Consider the following 20,465-nt stretch of genomic DNA (forward strand, 5'->3'; position numbering starts at 1 on the left):
CTGATATCGGAGGATCCCCACATGCTCCATGGAGTTCAAAATAACTTTAGTATATATCTTTATTTTTTTCCCCAAATAACTAATAATTTTATCTTCAAAGGACCTATATATTTAATCCTATCTTTTGTAGATAGGGGTGCCAAATTTTCAAAAATATATCATATTAATTTCTTAAATTATAAGTAATTTTTTCAAGTGGAATACAGCTACATATTTCATTATTCCAACGATCCATAGTTAAGTATGAATCTGATTTCCAAGTAACTGCTATAGCTTTTTTGGCTACTGTTAATGCAATTTTTATAAATTTTTTCTGATATTTATTCAATTTAGGTTTCAGTATTATCCCTTCAATATCGCCTAGTAAAAATAATGTTGGGCTATGTGGAAGTTGTATTCCAATAATTTGTTCCAGTAAAAGTCTTAGATTTATCCAAAAAGGTTGAATTTTAAAACAAGACCAAGTACAGTGTAAAAAAAGTACCGATTTCTTGATTACATCGGAAACATTGGTCAGATAAATTTGGGTTTAATCTATTTATTTTTTGTGGTGTAATATATAATTGATGTAAAAAAAATTGTATTGTACTAATCTAAGTCAGACATTTATTGTATTTGTCATACTATCAAGACATAGTCTTGACTTAAGAATTCCTGGTTTAATTGTCTGTTTTTGAATCAAATTATACATACAAGACGTAAATTCTTTAATTTTTCCTTTTTGAATTAAAGTTTCTATTTCATTAGGTTTTGGCATTAACATTAGTTGACCCAGTTTATCTCTTAAATAGGCCTTTAATTGAAAATAACAGAAAAGAGTGTTATTTGATATTTTATATTTATTCTTTAATTGATCAAACGACATCAATATACCTCCTTCAAAACAGTCACCTATATATCTGATCCCTTTTTGAAACCAGTTATATAAAAGTTGATTATCCATTGTAAAAGGAATAAGTCTATTTTGAATTAGGGTTCTCTTTGCTAATAAAGATTTATTTATCTCATCATCCTCATTTACCTCATTCCATAAGTCAATCAAATGTTTTAATATAAGAGATTCTTTCTTTTCCCGTATCCATTTGGATTCCCATTTATATATAAAATCTTCTGGTATATTTTCTCCTATCTTATCTAACTCTATTCTAATCCATGCCAGTTTTTCTTCATCAAAAAAAGATGCAATAAATCTAAGTTGACTTGCTTTATAATAATTCTTAAAATTTGGGAGTTGTAACCCTCCTAGGTCAAATTTACATGTCAACTTTTCCAACGATATTCTTGACATCTTACCTTTCCAAAGAAACTTCCTCACATATTTATTCAACTCTTGAAAAAACTTCTGGAGCAGTTGTATTGGTAATGTTTGGAATAAATATTGTAATCTAGGAAATATATTCATTTTTACAGCATTAACTCTACCTACTAATGTTATTGGTAACATCATCCATTTATCAAGATCTTCTTGTATTTTTTTCAATAATGGCAAATAATTTAATTTATGTAAATTCTTTATATCATTATGGACTCTTACACCTAAATATTTTATACCATTTGTCGGCCATCTAAATTGAGTTACTAATCAACATTGACTATAATCTCCTTTAGTAAGGGGTAAAATTTCACTTTTATCCCAGTTTATTTTATATCCTGATATTTTCCCATATTCTTCCAATCTGAAAGATAATTTATGCAATGAATGCAATGGGTTTGTTAAATAAATCAGAATATCATCAGCAAATAAATTAATCTTATATTCCTCCGGGTTAATTCTGAAGCCCACAATATCTGGATCCGTTCTAATTAATTCAGTTAATGGTTCTATCGCCAATACAAATAGGGCAGGTGATAATGGACAGCCTTGTCTAGTTGACCTTGTTAACTGGAATGATGTTGAAATTTGACCATTTGTCACTACTTTAGCTTTGGGACTAGTATTTAAGGTTTTAATCCATTTTATAAAAGATTTTCCTAACCCATATTTTTCCAATACCTTAAATAAAAAGTCCCATTCCAATCTATCAAATGCTTTTTCTGCATCCAAAGCAACTGCCACACTCATTTCCTCTTTCTTTTGTGCCAGATGAATTATGCTAAGTAACCGAGTTATATTATCCGCTGATTGTCTATTTTTAATAAAGCCTGTTTGATCCATATGTATCAATTTTGGTAAAAATTAGATAATCTATTAGATAAAATTTTTGCTATTATTTTATAATCCATATTCAACAAAGAAATAGGCCTATATGATGTTGGTTTTAAAGGATCTCTATCTTTTTTGGCAATTCTATTAGGATCGCTGTCGAAAAAGATTGTGGAAGTTTATGTGTTCTTTCTGCTTGATATATTAACTCCATAAAGGGAGGGATTAATAAATCTTTAAATTTTTTATAAAATTCAGGTGGAAAACCATCTTCTCCTGGAGATTTATTACTCTGAAGTGATCCTAAAGCTTCTTCAACCTCTTTTAATGTAAAGGGCATATCTAATCCTTTCTGTTCTTCTGAATTCAATTTTGGAAGAGTTATTTGTGATAAAAAAAAATTCTATCTCTGCAACCTCATTTTGTGATTCTGATTGATATAACGGAGTAAAATTTTTTTAAAGTTTCATTAATTTCTAAAGGTTTATAAGTAATTTTATTTGCACTTGTTCCAATTGCATTTATTGTTTTGGAAGCCTGCTCTGTTTTCAACTGCCAAGCAAGAATCTAGTGTGATCTTTCACCTAGTTCGTAATATCTCTGTTTAGTTCTCATAATTACTTTTTCTGTTCGATATGTCTGGAGTGTATTATATCGTAGCTTCTTATTGACAAGTTGTCTTTGTTTTTCTTCTGTCATATATCTTTGGGATTCCATTCAGAACTACTGGCAAATTGCCAGGAGACAGCTCAATAGGTTAAAACAAGATTCTGAGGTTAAACAGATGAAACTTTCATTCTCATATTTGTGTAGCTGGTTCTGCTATAACATATGTTTCCATAATGCAGATTCATTATAACGTGATTAATGGATTAGGAAACACTACATATTTGCATTACATGGGCAACATTGCTTAGAGCACAACTACTGCCTATTATGTGATAATAGGACTTTCTGTAACGCAAGCCACACTATGCAAAGATAAAATTACTTAGAATTCTTATCAATAATTTTCTTCAACTACACTGAAAATGATCAACACATTAGGGATTACAAGGACTTTGCCTGAGTCACACTAATAATTCAGGTCCAAGTTTTAAAATGTACATAATAACAGTTAATCTTCACTGTTTTTAATAACCACTTTCCACCTCCTGGTTTTTATTTCAACTCTGCTAAATGTTATGCCTCAATTACTCTTGAATCAAATGATTCTTCATATCACTATTGGTTATTTTACCAGCCAATTTCATTCAGTATCCTCCAGATATCTTCGACACCTCCATGAATAGGTACGGTTCCTCTCTGCTGTTTCCACATCACAGCCTCAAATTGCTCCAGCAGTTCAGTTATACATAATTTTACCACATGAATCTAAGCTCAATCCTAGTATGATTGTTATCAAATATTTCAATGTAAGTAAATTCAACCTTCTTCCCCATCACTGATATGAAGCTACAGATTAGCAGTTCTCCACTTTCTTTCTCCAATTTTAAATAGTGGCATTGCATTTACTACCCTCAGTCTATTTGTAGAATCCTGAAAGACACTAGGGTGTCTGCCATCTCTGAAGGCACATATTTCAAAAACTTTGGATGTTGATCATCAAGTCCTTGGGATCTGTCAGCACTCTAGTACTTTTGCTCAGCTTATAGACCCCTCGGGCTCTCGATCTTACTGAACCCTTGATTCCCTATTATACCTGGCCAGATTTGTTTTTAGACAAAGTAATTGTCTAATTCTTCTATTTTCGTAACTTTCTATTAGAATTTCTATCTGTCTGCATGAGATGCCACTTCTCCCACAATAGTCTTTTTCCCTGTAACTTACCTACAACCATGGTCAATAAGATTTTCTATAAGACCTTTATCCTAAATCTTATATTTAAGTCTTAGGTTACAAAATGCAAATTACCAAATATAGAGCCTAACTGAACATTATTGGTAACCATTTTCCTGCCACGAGAGCACCTAACAACCGGTTGCTTACTGTCACTAAGCCAATTTTGAATCCAATTTACTGCTATCCATTTTTGATAACCTGTCATATGGGTCTGTGTCAAAATCATTGCTAAACTCCATGCTTAAAAAAAACAATAAATTTCTGGAAACTGAACAATGCAAGGGATATAATGTTCATACAGGTAAGATCCAGCACCATTTTATTGAATATGAAGTAAGTGACAAAGGTTAAATGGCCTACTCGTGCTTCAGTTCCTTACATCTTCATACAATTTCTTAGCTGAATCATGTGCACTGCTCCATCCCTCCCAGAACTAATTTTCCAACCAGGATTATTTGCTTTCATCCTCAAACTGTTCTTTGTCAGTTTCCAGTTCTTTAAATCCAAACTTTCATTCAATCCAAGTGCGAGAAAGGGAAAATCAAAATTATTAAGTGGATCCTCTAGTTCGGGGGTTCACAATCTTTTATTATGCCATACACCAATACCATTAAGCAAGGGGTCCATGGACCCCAGGTTGGGAACCCCAGCTCCAGTTGCAGCAGGCAAATCCAAGGTGATGACCCAGTGTTCAACCTTTCAGATGGGAAATTCTTGACTTTCAGACTCCCTGCAAATCCCAGACTTACTGAATGACACAAGCCAAAGGGTCAATTTCTTTACTTGCTATGCCTCCACTATGTTGAGGAAATCACCTTTGATCTTATGCCAAGGCATAGCTGGTGAAGGATTAGAGATCCTATTTAATTCAATGCGAATTCTTAGCCTGTGCTTTAAGAAATGAAAGTAAACAATTTTCCTGCAGTTTAATGTTTCCAGATATGAGTGTACATTCACTAAAGTTCTAGCTTGAAATTTATTTTTATATTTTTTAAATCCAGTCTGATAATTGTCAAATGTCAGAACATCAGAGTTTTCAAACATGCTTTGCTTTCTGATAAGACTCTCATGGCTTTCCAGGGCAGCATCTCATTTGTATAATACCCAGGGCCTAGCTGCCACTGAGATCTCATTGCCTAATGTAATGACACGTTAGCATCAACTTTTGCATCCAGACTAACCAAATGGAGAATGCGGGGAATAACTTGGGTCTAGGGATATCCTTCCCATTACTTTCCTCTATTAGAAAATGTCTGAATTCTGAATAAGTTGACAAAAAATGTAATTTATTACGTGAATGCATAATGAACATCAGCTTATCATTTAAAATGCACTGAGTATGGAAAACAAAAGAGTTCAAAAATCTTACCTGGAGGATATCCAGGACTGCCACTAGCATACATATTAGCAGTATAGGCTGGTGCAGTTGTAGGGTAACCTGCAGGATAACCTGAACAATGAAACAGAACATTATGTTAAGTGATATAGTATGCTCAAATCAAAAGCACTGACAAGCATATATCAAGATAGCCTCCACAAAAAATGCATTAAAATTCAGTGTTTCCCTAGTAACATTTGTTATTGGTTATCCACATGCAGTATTTATACTTTACCAACACTACTAATTATAAATAGAGTATATTCTCCATATTTTCGAGAGGACATGAATTTTTCATGGATTCCCTACCTAGCTGGAGGCTCCAGCACAAAAGTAGAAACTTCTTGCTTTTGACAGGGTCGACAGCACAGTGGAGAACAGAAAATGATTGTGATACTAGTACATTACATATAGTATAATAAGATGGACTCTTGATCTTCAAATGATCTCATACATTGTTACCTGCACAGCACTTTCTCTGTAGCTGTTACACTTTATTCTGCATTCTGTTATTGCTTTATCTTCTTCTACCGCAATATGCTGTGTAATTATTTTATCTGTATGAACAGTATGCAAGACAAGCTGTCAACCGTATCTCAGTACGTGACAATAATAAACCAATTTCAAACCAAGACAGGAAGTTTGCGACTAATATTCCCAATACAAGATGCATTCAATTACAAATCATTACAGGTAACCCCCCGCATTACAGGGGATTTGTTCCTAGACAATAGTCCATAACATAATTTTGTGTAACACAAACCACATTACACATGTGTTCATTAAGTGAAAGTTTAAAAAAAAGTTTACTCTTCTCCCACCTCAATTTCATTAGAGTACATGTTTATTCTGTATCTCAGATTTTTGTAGTGTTTTGAGAATTCCATATACCCGAACTGCTATAGCACAGGCGTCACTATGCCCAGCAATACTTGAAATACACAATGGTAAAATGTTTCCAGTATGTAATAGGTATATGCACACCTCTTACTTATAACTGATAACCTCAAAATGTTCTAATTCTGTCTCCCTTAGCTTCCCTGAAATGTTCATATTGGTAAGCATAGATTTAATTCATTTTTTATTTACATTTTATGCCTTGTGGTTGTATGCCCCATATTTCAATTCCTCTCCAGGTTAAAATGTTTCAGCACACTCTATCAGACCACCATTATACTGACAACTCTCACTCCTGGACTTGATAACAAGATACAAGCATTTTCATTATACTAGTCCTCAGATTACTCGACTTTGTTTCCCTCCTCAGGAGAAAAAGATCCAAGTGAGTTCAATCTATTTTGAGATATAACCTTAGATCAAGCAATATTCTAGTTAAGTACATCTTCCCCCATCATCTTCTTGCACTTCATGGAAGAGAACATCATTTCTTATGCAATGGAAACTAAGATGTCATTTAATTGATTTTCCTCTAATGTTATTAGCCCAGCCCCAAGACAAAGTGATTTTTTTTTCCATAAATCATTATTGCTCCCCTCATCAAGTGGAGGTTTAATTGTCATTCAACCATACATGAATACCAATTAACCTAGCCAAATGAAAGAGCATTATTCTAGGGTCAAGGTACAAAACAGTACCAATAGTCATACACAGCACAACGCACATATAACATAGCAGTAAAATACAGGCACACAAAACATATAGTCCAAGTCCCTGAGTCCATGTATGTTGCAGCAGTCTGCAGCTGAACACCATCCAGCTTGTCTTCTGCCAAGTGAACACTGGGGAGCAGCACCAACTCTGGTATAGCCACAGCACCACACTGCCTCTAGCATTTCACTGGAGTGCACCGACTGTGATGCCACCCTCCCCCCCGGTGGCTGGAAACACGTGACGTGCCTAGTCTTCGCTATGATCAAGGCCACACAGCTCTCCTGCTGTTCACCCACAAACCAATGAATTGCACTTGCAGCATTCCACACCAATGTCCAACAGGATCTTGCAATCACAAGAGAAGCAACTAAAACAATCTCTCGCTGTTAGAATGCACACCTCCTTCGTGCACCAATGCCTCCACGTACCAGACAGCATCACAGTCCGCACCGAGTCCCACTCCTTTAGATTTTCCGTCAACGAGCAACTTGTTGATCGGGTGGGCATGCAGTACATTAAGTTCTTAATGTCCAGCAGGGTCTTGCAATCATTAAAAAAAGTTTTAAACAGACTATAACACCTTCGATTGACCAAAATGGGACCTTCCTCTATAAATACAGATGAGCTCCAAACCCACTGATCCACTTGGTAATTTAAAAAATTGCAGCATATCATCACTTGCTGCTCATAACTTGATTCCTCCTGCATTGAGGAACATATCAACTCAGGATGCCACTGCAGGCTTGTAGTTGCTTGGCATTTTAATTCCCCAATATATTCCAACTTGGGCCAATCTGGAACCGCTTAGGAGTTAAAAAAAAAGCCTAACATTGAATAGTATCTCATTCTTACAGTTTTCCAAACAGAAGCTTAATTTCACATTCTAAGCAATGCCTCCAGTTTCAAGCAGATGAAGTTATGATTCCCACTTAAATCTGTTTTCTTACTAGCCCCAATACCATCTTAACTAACTTGAATTATTGTCCTTTTTAAATCATTCTCTTCTGCTTTCAGCCCTGTGCCATCTTTGCTTTTGTTCTTTTCTTCCATTCCAAACTCATTTCTGTAATTAACTCAATACTTTCCACTTTAAGTCCTGACAAATGGTCATTAATCTACAATGCCTAGGACTTACGCTCCAGATATTATCTGCTCTATGCAGCTCCTGTATGTTGTATTTCATTTTAGATTTCCAGTACCAATGTGTTTTGCTTTAACATTAATAAGTATCCCATTGATGGACTGATGGGGAAATTAAACAGGAGACTAATTTAACACGCAGTTGGGTTCATTTAAGCTGATGTTACCTGATGGACAAACTTACAACATTAACTGGAAGTGTTAATCAAGGCACTCCAAGAACAGTTAATTTTTTTCCCCCTTGTTTGTCTGGTCATGGACATTGCAAGCAAGGTCAACATTTACTAAAGGCAAGAAAATAGATTCTACTGCCACTGCAATGTTTCTGTAGGTATAACCACAAACTCGAGTTATATAATTTAGACAGAGCAATGAAGGAACAATGATGCATTTCCAGAATAAAATATAACTTGGAAAGAAACCTGCTCTTAATCTTTTCCTACACTAAGAACAGTTATTATTCTGGTGCAATAAAAGTTCATCGTACCTATTGCTTTAAATTGAACAAATTTATTTCTCTCTTCTTGACTGATGCCTAATAACCGGGTTGTCTGGTACTACACTGATAACCATCAGTTGTGGCCTGCCTACATCGAGATAGCTAATATAAATAAAGACATACTTCATTAGATAGTTCTTTAAGATAATTCCTGAACCAGCATGAAAATGCAGTTGCTGAAATACAAAGAATCACAGCATATTACCAAAAAGATTTATACACAGACATGGGCATTAAATGGTGCACCTTCTACAGCAAAAACACTGCAAGACCAAAGCCCTGACTATGCAAGAGATCTGGAGGACACCAAAGGTGGTTCAACACACTGGCATTTTTCAATGATAGCACAACTGAGACAAAGAAAGAGAAAGGTAGTGATGGAAAAGAATCACAAGGAAAACTAATGGTGTGACATGAAAAATTTTGGTTATGAATAAAAAATATTAAGAATGCAACTCATAGTTTAAGGGTGAAAAATGAAAAGGAACCGGGTGGGGGGGGGGGGTGTGGAAAGGGAGGGGCAAGGTGCCAGTGGAAGTGGTGGATGCAGGTTTGACAGTAAAGTTTAAGTAGTCTGGATAAGTACAAGCATGGGAGGGGTATGAAGGGTTATGCTCCAGGTGTGGTCAATTGAACTAGGCACAAAAAGGTCATCAAGGACTTGATGGACTGTTTTTGTGCTGTAGTGCTCTATGACTAAGTAGAACTGGGAATGTAATCATAGTAGAAGAGAGCCAAAAATAAAACTACATGAAGGACTTAAAGTCAAAGCACAATGAAGACAATGAAAAGAGAAACGGGACTGGAAAGTTGAAGACTGAAAATATGTTAAGTGGTGCAATGGATATGAACAGGAATACATCACTCTGGAAGAGGGTTTGACAATAGATTAGGTACAAGATTAGCTCATGTTGTATCTAAATAATAAATAAATAAAATGAAAACTTATTTATTTTCTGGATTTCTGCAATCCAACAGGCTGTGAATTTCTATTTTATTAAAAGAATAACACAGAACATGAGATACGATTCTGCAAACAAGCAGAAGTCACAGTATCCACCACTAACTTAGGTGAAAGACACTGCTCAATTAGACCTAGAAATCTCTGCCCCATAGACTTTAAAAACTTTTAAGCAAAAATCAAAGGAATCCCTGTACTCCAAAGTCAGTGATGTCATTAAGACCCAATACCAATAATACGTCAAAACTTGCAGACCGTCAGAAAATGTAGTAGTCCAAGACAAGTTTGACCAAAAGAGTCATCCCAAGGAATTCTGGAACAATGCCTAAATCATGTTTTTTTTGCCAGGTGTGACTTCAACTACTGAATCCCCAATCACTACATTTACAAAGACATCAAGGACAATTACTCTCATCACTAGAATCCACCTAGTATTTGATACTGTCATAAACTGTAATGATATTTAGATACATATCCCACCCATTTTCCCTGGTTAAAGTCATCCTGCCATCTATGTCACCCTGGTGCAGAATATCAAGCTTGGATGAGATTATGCATGAAGTTCAAATCTAAATATATTAATTTGTATAATAACAGGCTGAATGCACAACTACAATAAACAAATAGCATTGAAAGCCATTTCTAAATACCTAAGCCAAGATTTAAAAGATACCCAAATCTGAAATACAGTTACAACTTGGAAATCCCTTGCTGATTTATTTCATTCCCCTAAATTGTCATTACTCCCTTGTCAATAATTGGTTAGAAAGCTTTTCACCACCATCATTTTTCTGTATGACAGCTGAAGTGAATGCAAATTATAAACAGAACATCTTAACCAGAGTCAAAAAGTAATCACATAACCAAATTCACTAACTTTGATGTCATAGTCCAATCATAAGAGTATATTACTTTGTAAAAAGGAATGAAGCATTTCTATGCCATTGGCCCATGTCTTCAGATATCAAACATAAACAAAATTCTATGAATAAAGTGAAAATTAACTCATAATATACTGAATTCTCTAGGATAAACTGAGCCCTATGCTAATTCTGTCTTTCCATTAGCTTTATGTTTCATTGTGCAAAATATTGCATAAGCTTTCCTGGTAAAAATTTATTTCATCAAATCTGAACATCTTGCCAGTTGGAGGTGCAAGGGGATTAAAAAAAAGGTACATGTTTCCAGTGCAACAGATAATCAGCTTAAGGACCTCAGCAGGATGAGCAGCATCTGATGCATCTTGCATGTACCTTTTCAATCCAAATAACTGTCCAAATTCCTTTAAAACTGCAAAAAGTATCTCCCTCTACCATCTCTCTGGCTGACAAGCGAAGTCAAAGCTATTGTAAAAGCAAAAGAAAGGGCATACAACAAAACAAAAATTAGTGGGAAGATAGAGGATTGGGAAGTTTTCCTTCACTAGAAAGGAAAAGATGAAATATGAAAGCAAGCTAGCAAATAATATCAAAGTGGATGGTAAAAATTTTTCAATAGAGAAATGAGAGTGGCTATAGGACCGCTAGAAAATGAGGCAGGAAAAATAATAACGGGGGACAAGGAGATGGCTGATGAACTAAGTGAGTATTTTGCGGCAATCTTCACTATGGAAGACATTAGCAGTATGCCTGATGTAGGAAGGAAGGGAAATGGGTGTAGTTACTATTACAAGAGAGAAGGTGCTCAAAAGGCTGAAAGACATAAAGGTACATAAGTCACCCAGACCAAATGAACTGCACCCTAGGGTTCTGAAAGAGGTAGCGTTAGAGATTGTGGTACATTAGAAATGTACAAAAATCACTGGACTCTGGCATGGTGCCAGAGGACTGGAAAATTGCAAACGTTAGTCCACTCTTTAAGAAAGGAGGAAGGCAGCAGAAAAGAAATTATAGACCAGTTAGCCAGACCTCAGTGGTTGGGAAGACATTAGAGTCAGTTGTTAAGGATGAGGTGATGGGGTACTTGGTGACACAGGGCAAGATAGTACAAAGTCAGCATGGTTTCCTTCAGGAAAAATTCTGCCTGATGAACCTGTTGGAATTCTTTGAGGAGATTACAAGTAGGACAGACAAAGGGGATGCAGTGGATGTTGTATACTTGGACTTTCAGAAGGCCTTTGACAAGGTGCCACACATGAGGCTGCTTACCAAGTTAAGAGCCCGTGGTATTACAGGAAAGTTACTAACATGATTAGAGCATTGTTTGATTGGTAGGAGGCAGCAAGTGGGAATAAAAGGATCCTTTTCTGGTTGACTGCCAGTGACTAGTAGCATTCAGTGGAGATCGGTGTTGGGGCCACCTCTTTTTATGCTGTATATAAATGATGATGGAATAGGTGGCTTTGTTGCCAAATTTGCAGATGATACAAAGATTGATGGAGGTCCAGGTAGTGTTGAGGAAACAGGCAGGATGCAGAAGGACTTAGACAGATTAGGAGAATGGGCAAGAAAGTGGCAAATGAAATACAGTTGGCCCTCCTTATCTGCGAGGAATTGGATCTGGGACCCCTCGCGGATACCAAAAAACGCGGATGCTCAAGTCACTTATTTAACCTGTTTTAGTGCGGTGGACTTTAGGACCCGGCGGAGTTCTGAATCCGCAGTGTTTCTATTCACGAGAATAATCACGATTGAAAATAAAGTGGAAATAATAAAGCGATCAGAAAGGGGTGAAATGCCATCAGTCATTGGAAAAGCGTCAGGCTATAGTTGGTCAACGATCGGAACAATTTTAAAGGATAAAGTGAGAAAGGCTCTGCCCCAATGCAAGCTACAGTTATTACTAAGCAACGCAGTGTTTTAATTATTGAAATACATACGTTTCTTAAGTGTTTTATATGCACTGAAAGGTAAAATATATACTATTTTCTAAGACAAACGTTTGACTGACGCTAAATAATACTGGATGCAGCTGTTCCGACTTACTTAGTAAGAGAACTTATAATTTTTTCTGATCCCGATCCACGATAACCTATGCACACCCTCCCGTATACTTTAAATCATCTCTACATTACTTATAATACCTAATACAATGTAAATGCTATGTAAATAGTTGTTATACTGCATTGTTTAGGTAATAATGACAAGGAAAAAAGTCTGTACATGCTCGAACAACAAGTGCTGGAAGAGCACTTCCAGTTTTTCCTCAATTCGCGGTTGGTTGAATTCGTGCATGTGGAACTTGTGGATGACCATGATTGCCCATGTTATACGACATGGTATATAATGATGTTGATCCACTTATGTCATCACTTCAACTGACCTGTGGACTAGCACCCCAAGGTCTCTCTGTATATCAGCACTCCAAAGATCCTTTCTATGTACTCTATATGCCCTAACAGAATCTGACATGCAAAGTTCATTACCTCACACTTAAATGGATTAAATTCTATCTGCCAACGTTCCCCCAAATGTTCCAGTTGATCTATGTTCTGCTGCATCTTTAAGCAACCTTGTTATCCATGACTCCACCAATTGTCATGTCATCTACTAACTTTCCCCTTGTTATTCACAAAGGTCCCAGCAGTACATCACTTGTTCTAGATTTCAAGTCAGAAGAAAATCCTACAAAATGCTGGAAAAATTCAGCAGACAAGGCAGTATCTATAGAAAAGATGAAGGGTTTTGGCCCAAAATGTTGACTGTTTACTCATTTCCATAGGTGCTGCCTGGCCAGGTGAGTTCCTCCAGCAATTTGCGTGTGTCTTGCTTTGGATTTCCAGGATCTGCAGATTTTTTTTGGTGTTAAAATCCCAGTATACTCTGGCTCCTATCACCCAGCCAATTTTGGACTGAGTGTAACAACATACCTCAGACCCCTGTGTCTATCATCTTATTAAAAGATTTAGAAATCCATAAAACACCCACCCTATAACAATCTCCTTAATTACTGCCTCAAAATCTCAGATTTATGACTAGCACATGTGTAATTCAGTGTACACAATCTTCATCTACAGTGTAAGTCTAAAACAACAGCACAATTTTTATCATACAGCTTATATCCCACTTTCACCCTGGCCATTGTATCTATCCCTATTAATTCCCATTACCCACACTAGGTCCATAGCCTTCAATGCCTTGGTGATTCAAGTGCTTATATAGGGGCTTCTCAAATGTCAAGAATCAGCATCCACCACCTCCTCAGGTAGTACAGTCCAGATTTCAACCACTGAAGGAAAATCTCTCCACAGATTCCCTCAATACCTCCTACCTCTCATCATAAACGTATGCTCTCTTCCATAACGCAGCCCCAACATGAGAAATACTAACTGGTTTACTATTTCAAACAGCTTTAAAACATTTTGACCATCTCTGGCAACTTTAAAACAACAGTAAACAAGTATTTTTCACCAAAATCAGAAGCTGCTTAAAATAGCATTTTAAAGAAACCTTTCAATATTATAAATTCTGTCCAACAGCAAGCTTCCGGTAATCTTGCTGCCACCCCAGACTGACAAGGTGGCTAGAGCTGTCAGTACTCTTGCTGAACTTCTAAAATTTGGCACAGAGGAACTTGAGGAAGTAACTGCAACCATTTGTAGTTGAGAAGGTAGGTCCTCCTCAACCACCTTCCAATTAGTCATATCTACAGAGACAATGGACATGATACATTACGATGCCACAATTACCTAGGGAAAGTAATTAGGGATATGTGGGAGTCATTTAAATGTCAGCTGGTCACAATTCAGGAGAAACACACACAAAACCTTTGTAAGGTCTCGGCCCGAAACGTCGACTGTACTTCTTCCTATAGATGCTGCCTGGCCTGCAGCGTTCCACCAGCATTTTGTGTGTGTGTGTTGATTGAATTTCCAGCATCTGCAGATTTCCTCCAGTTTGCGCTTACAAGTCAGGAGCAACTTGTTCCCATGTTAAAGAATGATAAAGATGGCAACATAATAAGATACTGAAAATTTAGTCAAGAAAAAGTATATGAGATTTAAGCTGAAATCAGAGAGGTCCTTTGAATATAAAGCAGGAGAGAAACCTTGGGGCCCAAAGGGGCAATGCACTGCTCTTGGTGAGAACAATTAAAGAGAATTGCAAGGTATATTGCACGTACATTAAAAGCAAATGGATAACAAAGGGAGAGGGTAGGACCGCTCAAGGACAAAACGGGAAATTTAAGCCTAAAAACAGGAAATGGGCAAGATACCAAATGAGTACTTGCATCAGTATTCACCGACTTGGAATATGGCATGGTCAGGAGGGCATGTTGATATCAAAAAAAGAGATGTTCGCTGCCTTGATTCTTAAAGAGGATCAGTTGCAGTGCATGATAGGATCTCTTCCAGGTTGTTAAGAGAGGAAAGGAGGAAGAATGCTGGGGCTTTGACAGAGATTCTCACACCATTTTAGCAACAAGTGAGATCACAAAAGGCTGGAGAATAACCAAGGTTGCTATAACATAATTTTTGGGATAATCAGTTGTTAAGGGATAGTCATGATTGCTTTCGGCTGGGGAGGTTAAGTCTAACAAACTAGACAGTTTTTGTTGAAGCAATGAAGATACAAGGGTAGAACAGTGGAACAGTAGATCAGGAAGATGCCAAGGTTGAGCAGTGTTATATACAGTTGCAAGAAGTTTGTGAACCCTTTGCAATTTATGGTTTTCTGCATTAATTATTCATAAAATTATGGTCTGATCTTCATCAAAGTCACAATAATAGACATCACAATCTGCTTAAACTAATAATGCATAATCAATTGTACTTCTTCTCATCAAAACAGTGTACACCATTTAAACAATGTCCAGGTTCAAAAAAAGTGCCTTGAACCTCTGGGGAAATGCCTTCAACAAAGTCAGGTGCTCCAATTACTGAGATGGGATTGGCGGTGTAGGTTGTAGAGGTGCCCTGCCTATAAAAAAGACACAAAATCAGTTACTGACAGAGCCTGCTCTTCTCAAGAAAGAGCAGTTAATGTGTACAACTTTCAGAGGACCTTAGAAGAATTGCAGGGATGCATGCAGCTGGAAAAGGCTACAAAAGCATTTCTAAAGACCCAAATGTTCATCAATCCACAGTCTACAAATGGAAGAAATTCAGTACCATTGCTACTCTCCCTAAGAGTGGGTGTCCTGCAAAGATCACACCAACAGCATAAATCACAATACTGAAGGAGGTGAAAAAGAACCCAAGGGTAACAGCAGAAGACCTGCAAAAATCTCTGGAACTGTGCAACAGGCTGTAAGGTTTCACCACTAAGGCTAATGTAATGGCTTCTCTGTAGCAGCAATGTTTGGGTTATGACTAGAGATAACAGGGCTTTGGAATGTATGTTATCCAATGGGAGAAATGTTGTTCTTCCTTGAGAGTCTGGAAGAGAGATTTTCGTGGTCTTTTGTCTGGGAGTGATGGACAGAAAGGACTCTAATGGAAAGAGTTGGAAGACCACTGGATGGAGTGGAATGAGGAGTGAGGGTCCGAGGGCTGGCTACGCTTGCAGGTCGACGGTAACAAATGAATGAACAGTGAGCTCCGATGATGCTCAACAGACTTTTCCCTTAAAATGGGCCCTCTTACTTTTTATTTTCTTTACTAACTCTCTATCCAGATTAAGATTTATAAAGTTCAATCATTTAATTGCATATGGTGTGCTCCGATATTCTGCGGTGCAGATTTGTAACCCCAGGCAACACCTCACACAGCATCCACACAAACAAGATTTCTCAGTTTGGCAGGGCCAGAAGTTGTTTCCTCCGATGAACATATGTTGGCTGAGCCTGAACTTGTCTCTGTTCATGTGTCCCCTATCAGAAAAAACACTGAACCAGAATTGTTCTCCAAAAAAATCATTGCTACACGTCTCAAGTATGCAAAAGACCACCTAAGTGTTCCTCAATGCTTCTGGGACAATGTTCATTGACAGATGAGACAAAAGTTGATGTATTTTTGGGACAAATGTACACCATTATGGTTGGAAGAAAAGGGGTACTGCACACCAACATCAAAACCTCATTCCAACTGTGAAGCATGGTGGAAGGCTGCTTTGTTGCCACAAGGGCCTAGACAGCTTGCAATCATTGACAGAACAAAGAAATCAAAATTGTCTCAAGATATTTTACAAGAGAATGTCAGGGTAGTGGTCCTTCACCTGAAGATTAATAGGAGGTCAATGATTCAACAAAACAATGATTCGAAACACAAGAGTAAACCAACAACAAAATGGTGAAAAAAAAGAAGAAAATTCATGGTTTGGAAGAATCCACACCTTAATCCAATTGAAATGCTGTGGCATGAACCCAAGAGGGTTGTTCATGCAAGGTATCCCAGAAATACTGATGAACTGAAACAGTTTTGTGAGGAGGGATAGGCTAAAATTCCTCTTCAGTCTTGTACAAGTCTGATCAGCAGCTACGTTTGGTGCAGATTATTGCTGCGAAAGGAAGTTCTACCAGTTATTAAACACAGTCGGCCCTCCTTATCCGCAGGGTATTTGTTTCTGAGACCCCCTGCGGATACAAAAAAATGCGGATGCTCAAGTCCCTTATTTAACCTGTCACAGTGTGGTGGTCTTTAGGACCCAGTGGAACCCCGGACTTTATTTAACATGGTCAGTGGACATTATGACCCGGCGGCGCAGCTCTGAATTTGCGGTGTTTCTGTTCACGAAAATAATCACGATTGAAAATAAGGTGGAAGTAATAAAGCGATCAGAAAGATGTGAAACGCCATCGGTCATTGGAAAAGCATTAGGCTACAGTCGGTCAACGATCAGAACCATTTTAATGGAGCCTGTGAAAAGCCCTGCCCCGATGAAAGCTACAATTATTACTAAGCAACGCAGAGGTTTAATTTTTGAAATACGCATGTTTCTTAAGTGTTTTATATACATAGAAAGGTCAAATATGTACTATATACTAAGAAAAACGTTTGACTAACTGACGCTAAATAACACCAGATGTACCTGTTCCAACTTCAGATCCGACTTAAAGACGGACTCAGGAATGGAACTCATTCTTAACCCGGGGACTGTCTGTACTTTTAAATCATTTCTAGATTACTATAACACCTAATACAATGTAAATGCTATGTAAATCATTGTTATACTGTATTGTTTAGGGAATAATGATAAGAAAAAATAGTCTGTACATGCTCAAACAAGTACTGGAGAGAGAACTTCCAGGTATTCCTGATCCACGGTTGGTTGAATCCGCGCATGCAGAATCCACAGATAAGGACGAGTCTACCGATGTTGACAAGGCAATACTGCTGGTTTATGTGCGATATAGATTTCAAGATGATGTGCATGAGGATGTCGTGTGCACTGCTGCTGCCAACTAACAACTGGGGCAGAACTATTCAAGTCTTTGAATGACTACATGTCAGGCAAACTGGACTGGTCATTCTGTGTTGGAATATACACAGACGGGGTTGCAGCTATGACTAGACAGCTGTCTGGTTTCACTACCCGAGTCAAAGAGGTTGCTTCAAAACAGTCGACACACTGTGTCATACACAGGAAAATGCTGGCTAGCCGAAAAATGTCACCTGATCTTCACAGCGATCTTAACTTCAACGTTGTTGAAGTTATCAATCACATCAAAGCAAAAGCCCTTAACACACGTCCGTTTGAGCAGCTTTGTGAGGAAATGGATGCAGAGCACAAACGCCTTCTCTTACACACTGAAGTCAGGTGGTTATCAAAGGGGAGAGCCCTGGCCAGGGTTTTTGAGTTAAGAGTGCTGCTACAGAGATTTCTTTCAGGAAAAAAAAGTCACCACTGGTAGCACACTTCAGTGACGAGTGGATAGTAAAACTCGCTTATCTGTGTGACATCTTCAACCTGCTCAATGAACTCAATTTGTCACTTCAGGGGAGAATAACAACTGTCTTCAAGCTGGCAGACAAAGTGTCTGCTTTCAAAGCCAAACTGGAACTGTGGGGACAGCTACTGGACAGGGGCATATTTGACATATAGAGATTAGCTGAGATTTTGGGAGAGACTGAGGCTGCACCGTCCTTCTCACAGCTGGTGTGCGATCACCTATCTTCGCTGTCGACAGAATTCGAGCGTTACTTCCCAACCGCAAATGACCCAAGACGTGCAAAGGAATGGGTCCGAGACCCACTTGTGAATGTCCCCAGTGAATCATCCATGTCAGCGCGGGAAGATCAACTCCTCAAGCTTGCAAATGACTGTGGGCTGAAAAGTATGTTTGACATAACATCTCTGCCGGCATTCTGGATCAAAGTCAAGGCTGAATATCCTGAGATAACCATGGAAGCACTGAAAACGTTGCTTCCATTTCTAACATCATACCTCTGCAAAGCTGGGTTTTCTGCAATGAATGCAACAAAAACTAAATTGCGGAATAGAGTGGACAGAAGGAACCCCCTTCGAATATCACTGTCTCCCATCACCCCTCGATGGGACCTTCTTGTTGCAGGGAAACAAGCCCAGGGCTCCCACTGATTCAGCAATATTGGTGTGTTGCAATGATTTCATATGTTCATATGAGGAAAACGTGCTGTGTGTTTAATATTAAATTTGTTAGATAAACCCCTTTAGAAACGAATTTGAGTGTATTAGCCACTTATAGTTGACATCACCTATATTCCAGTCGTGATTAACACCCCCCCCCCGCACCCATTGGCTGGTCCGCAAGACTACTGTCAATATTAAACCGATCCGCAGTGCAAAAAAGGTTGGTGACCCCTGGATTAAAAAACGTTTCTAATAATGACTTGAAAAGTACAATTGTTTATGTGTAATTAGTTTAGGCAGATTATGTTTGTCTATTATTGGGCAGATGACGATCAGACCACATTTTAGGAGTAATTAATGCAGAAAACCAGGTAATTGCAAAGGGCTCACAAACTTTTTTGTGCAGTTGTAGATGGACTCTGCTAAAGCTTTCAACAAGGCTCCTCATGGTAAGATGATCCTGAAGATTAAGGCTCTTGGGATTTAAGACAATATAGATTAGATAGAAAATTGGCTAGGCCATAGAAGACAGTGGTAAAGTACTTTTTCTAACTGGAGGACTGTGACTAGTGATGTTTCACAAAGATCCCTGTTGAGACCCATTTGTTTGTGATTTGTATCTTTTAAGTGATTGGAAGAAAAGTGTAGATGGGCTGATTACTAAGTTTGCAGATGACAGAAATTGGCCAAGTCATGGATTGTGGGGAAGGTTGTCAAAGGATTCAGCTGGATATAGGTCAGACTGCTATGGGAATCGGGGGGGGGGGGGGAGAGAAGAAGAGCTGCAGCCCTGACAGGTTTTTAATCCTATTAGCTCTTCATGAGATGCCAGAAGACTAGAGAATAGCAGATGTGGTTCTTTAATTCGTGAAGGGTAGCAGGATTAAGGCAGGTAATTATACATTTATAAATCTTACACTGGTGGTTGGTAGGAAAGTTATTAGAAATATTTCTGAGGGACAGGATCAACCTATAATTAGCAGAATAGGGATTGATCAAGGACAGACAGCATGGCTTTATAAGGAGTATAGTCTCAAGCTAAGGAAAGAGATTGATCCACTGGTATACTGGGCTTGTAAATGCTGAAAGGATTTAATCCTAATATGAGAAGCAAGGTCAAGATATATTATATTTCATCTTTGTATGACCCCAGAGAGGATTGTGGAACAAGTCCAATACAACCTTGGACTTGGGCCAGCACAGTAACCTAGCAGCTACCATGATATGTTACAGCTCTAGTGGGGTTCAATTCCCACCACTGTCTGAAAGAGTTTATACGTTCTCCCTTGACTGCATGGGTCTCCTCCCACATTCCAAAGATGTATGTGTTAGGGTTAGTAAGTTGGGGAGATGCTATGTTGGTTTTACAAGTAAGAGTCTTGCGAGCTACCCCCAGCATATCTTTGAACTGTGTTGGGCATTGATCAAAACATACAGTGAAATGTTTTGTTTACATGTATATG

The 20,465-nt window shown here is 37.9% G+C and overlaps 1 protein-coding gene across 2 annotated transcripts in view; it reads right to left on the reverse strand.

The window, feature by feature from the left end:
* The window catches only part of fam168a (family with sequence similarity 168 member A), a 138,216-nt gene that overhangs the window by 42,974 nt on the left and 74,777 nt on the right, over positions 1 to 20,465 (reverse strand). For both annotated transcript variants that reach the window (XM_073044025.1, XM_073044024.1), the window contains exon 3: positions 5,355 to 5,435. In XM_073044025.1, coding sequence (XP_072900126.1) covers positions 5,355 to 5,435 — 81 coding nt within the window. The remainder of the gene's footprint in view (positions 1 to 5,354; positions 5,436 to 20,465) is intronic.

This window comes from Hemitrygon akajei, chromosome 4, assembly GCF_048418815.1.
Source record: "Hemitrygon akajei chromosome 4, sHemAka1.3, whole genome shotgun sequence".
Classification (NCBI taxonomy): Eukaryota; Metazoa; Chordata; class Chondrichthyes; order Myliobatiformes; family Dasyatidae; genus Hemitrygon; species Hemitrygon akajei.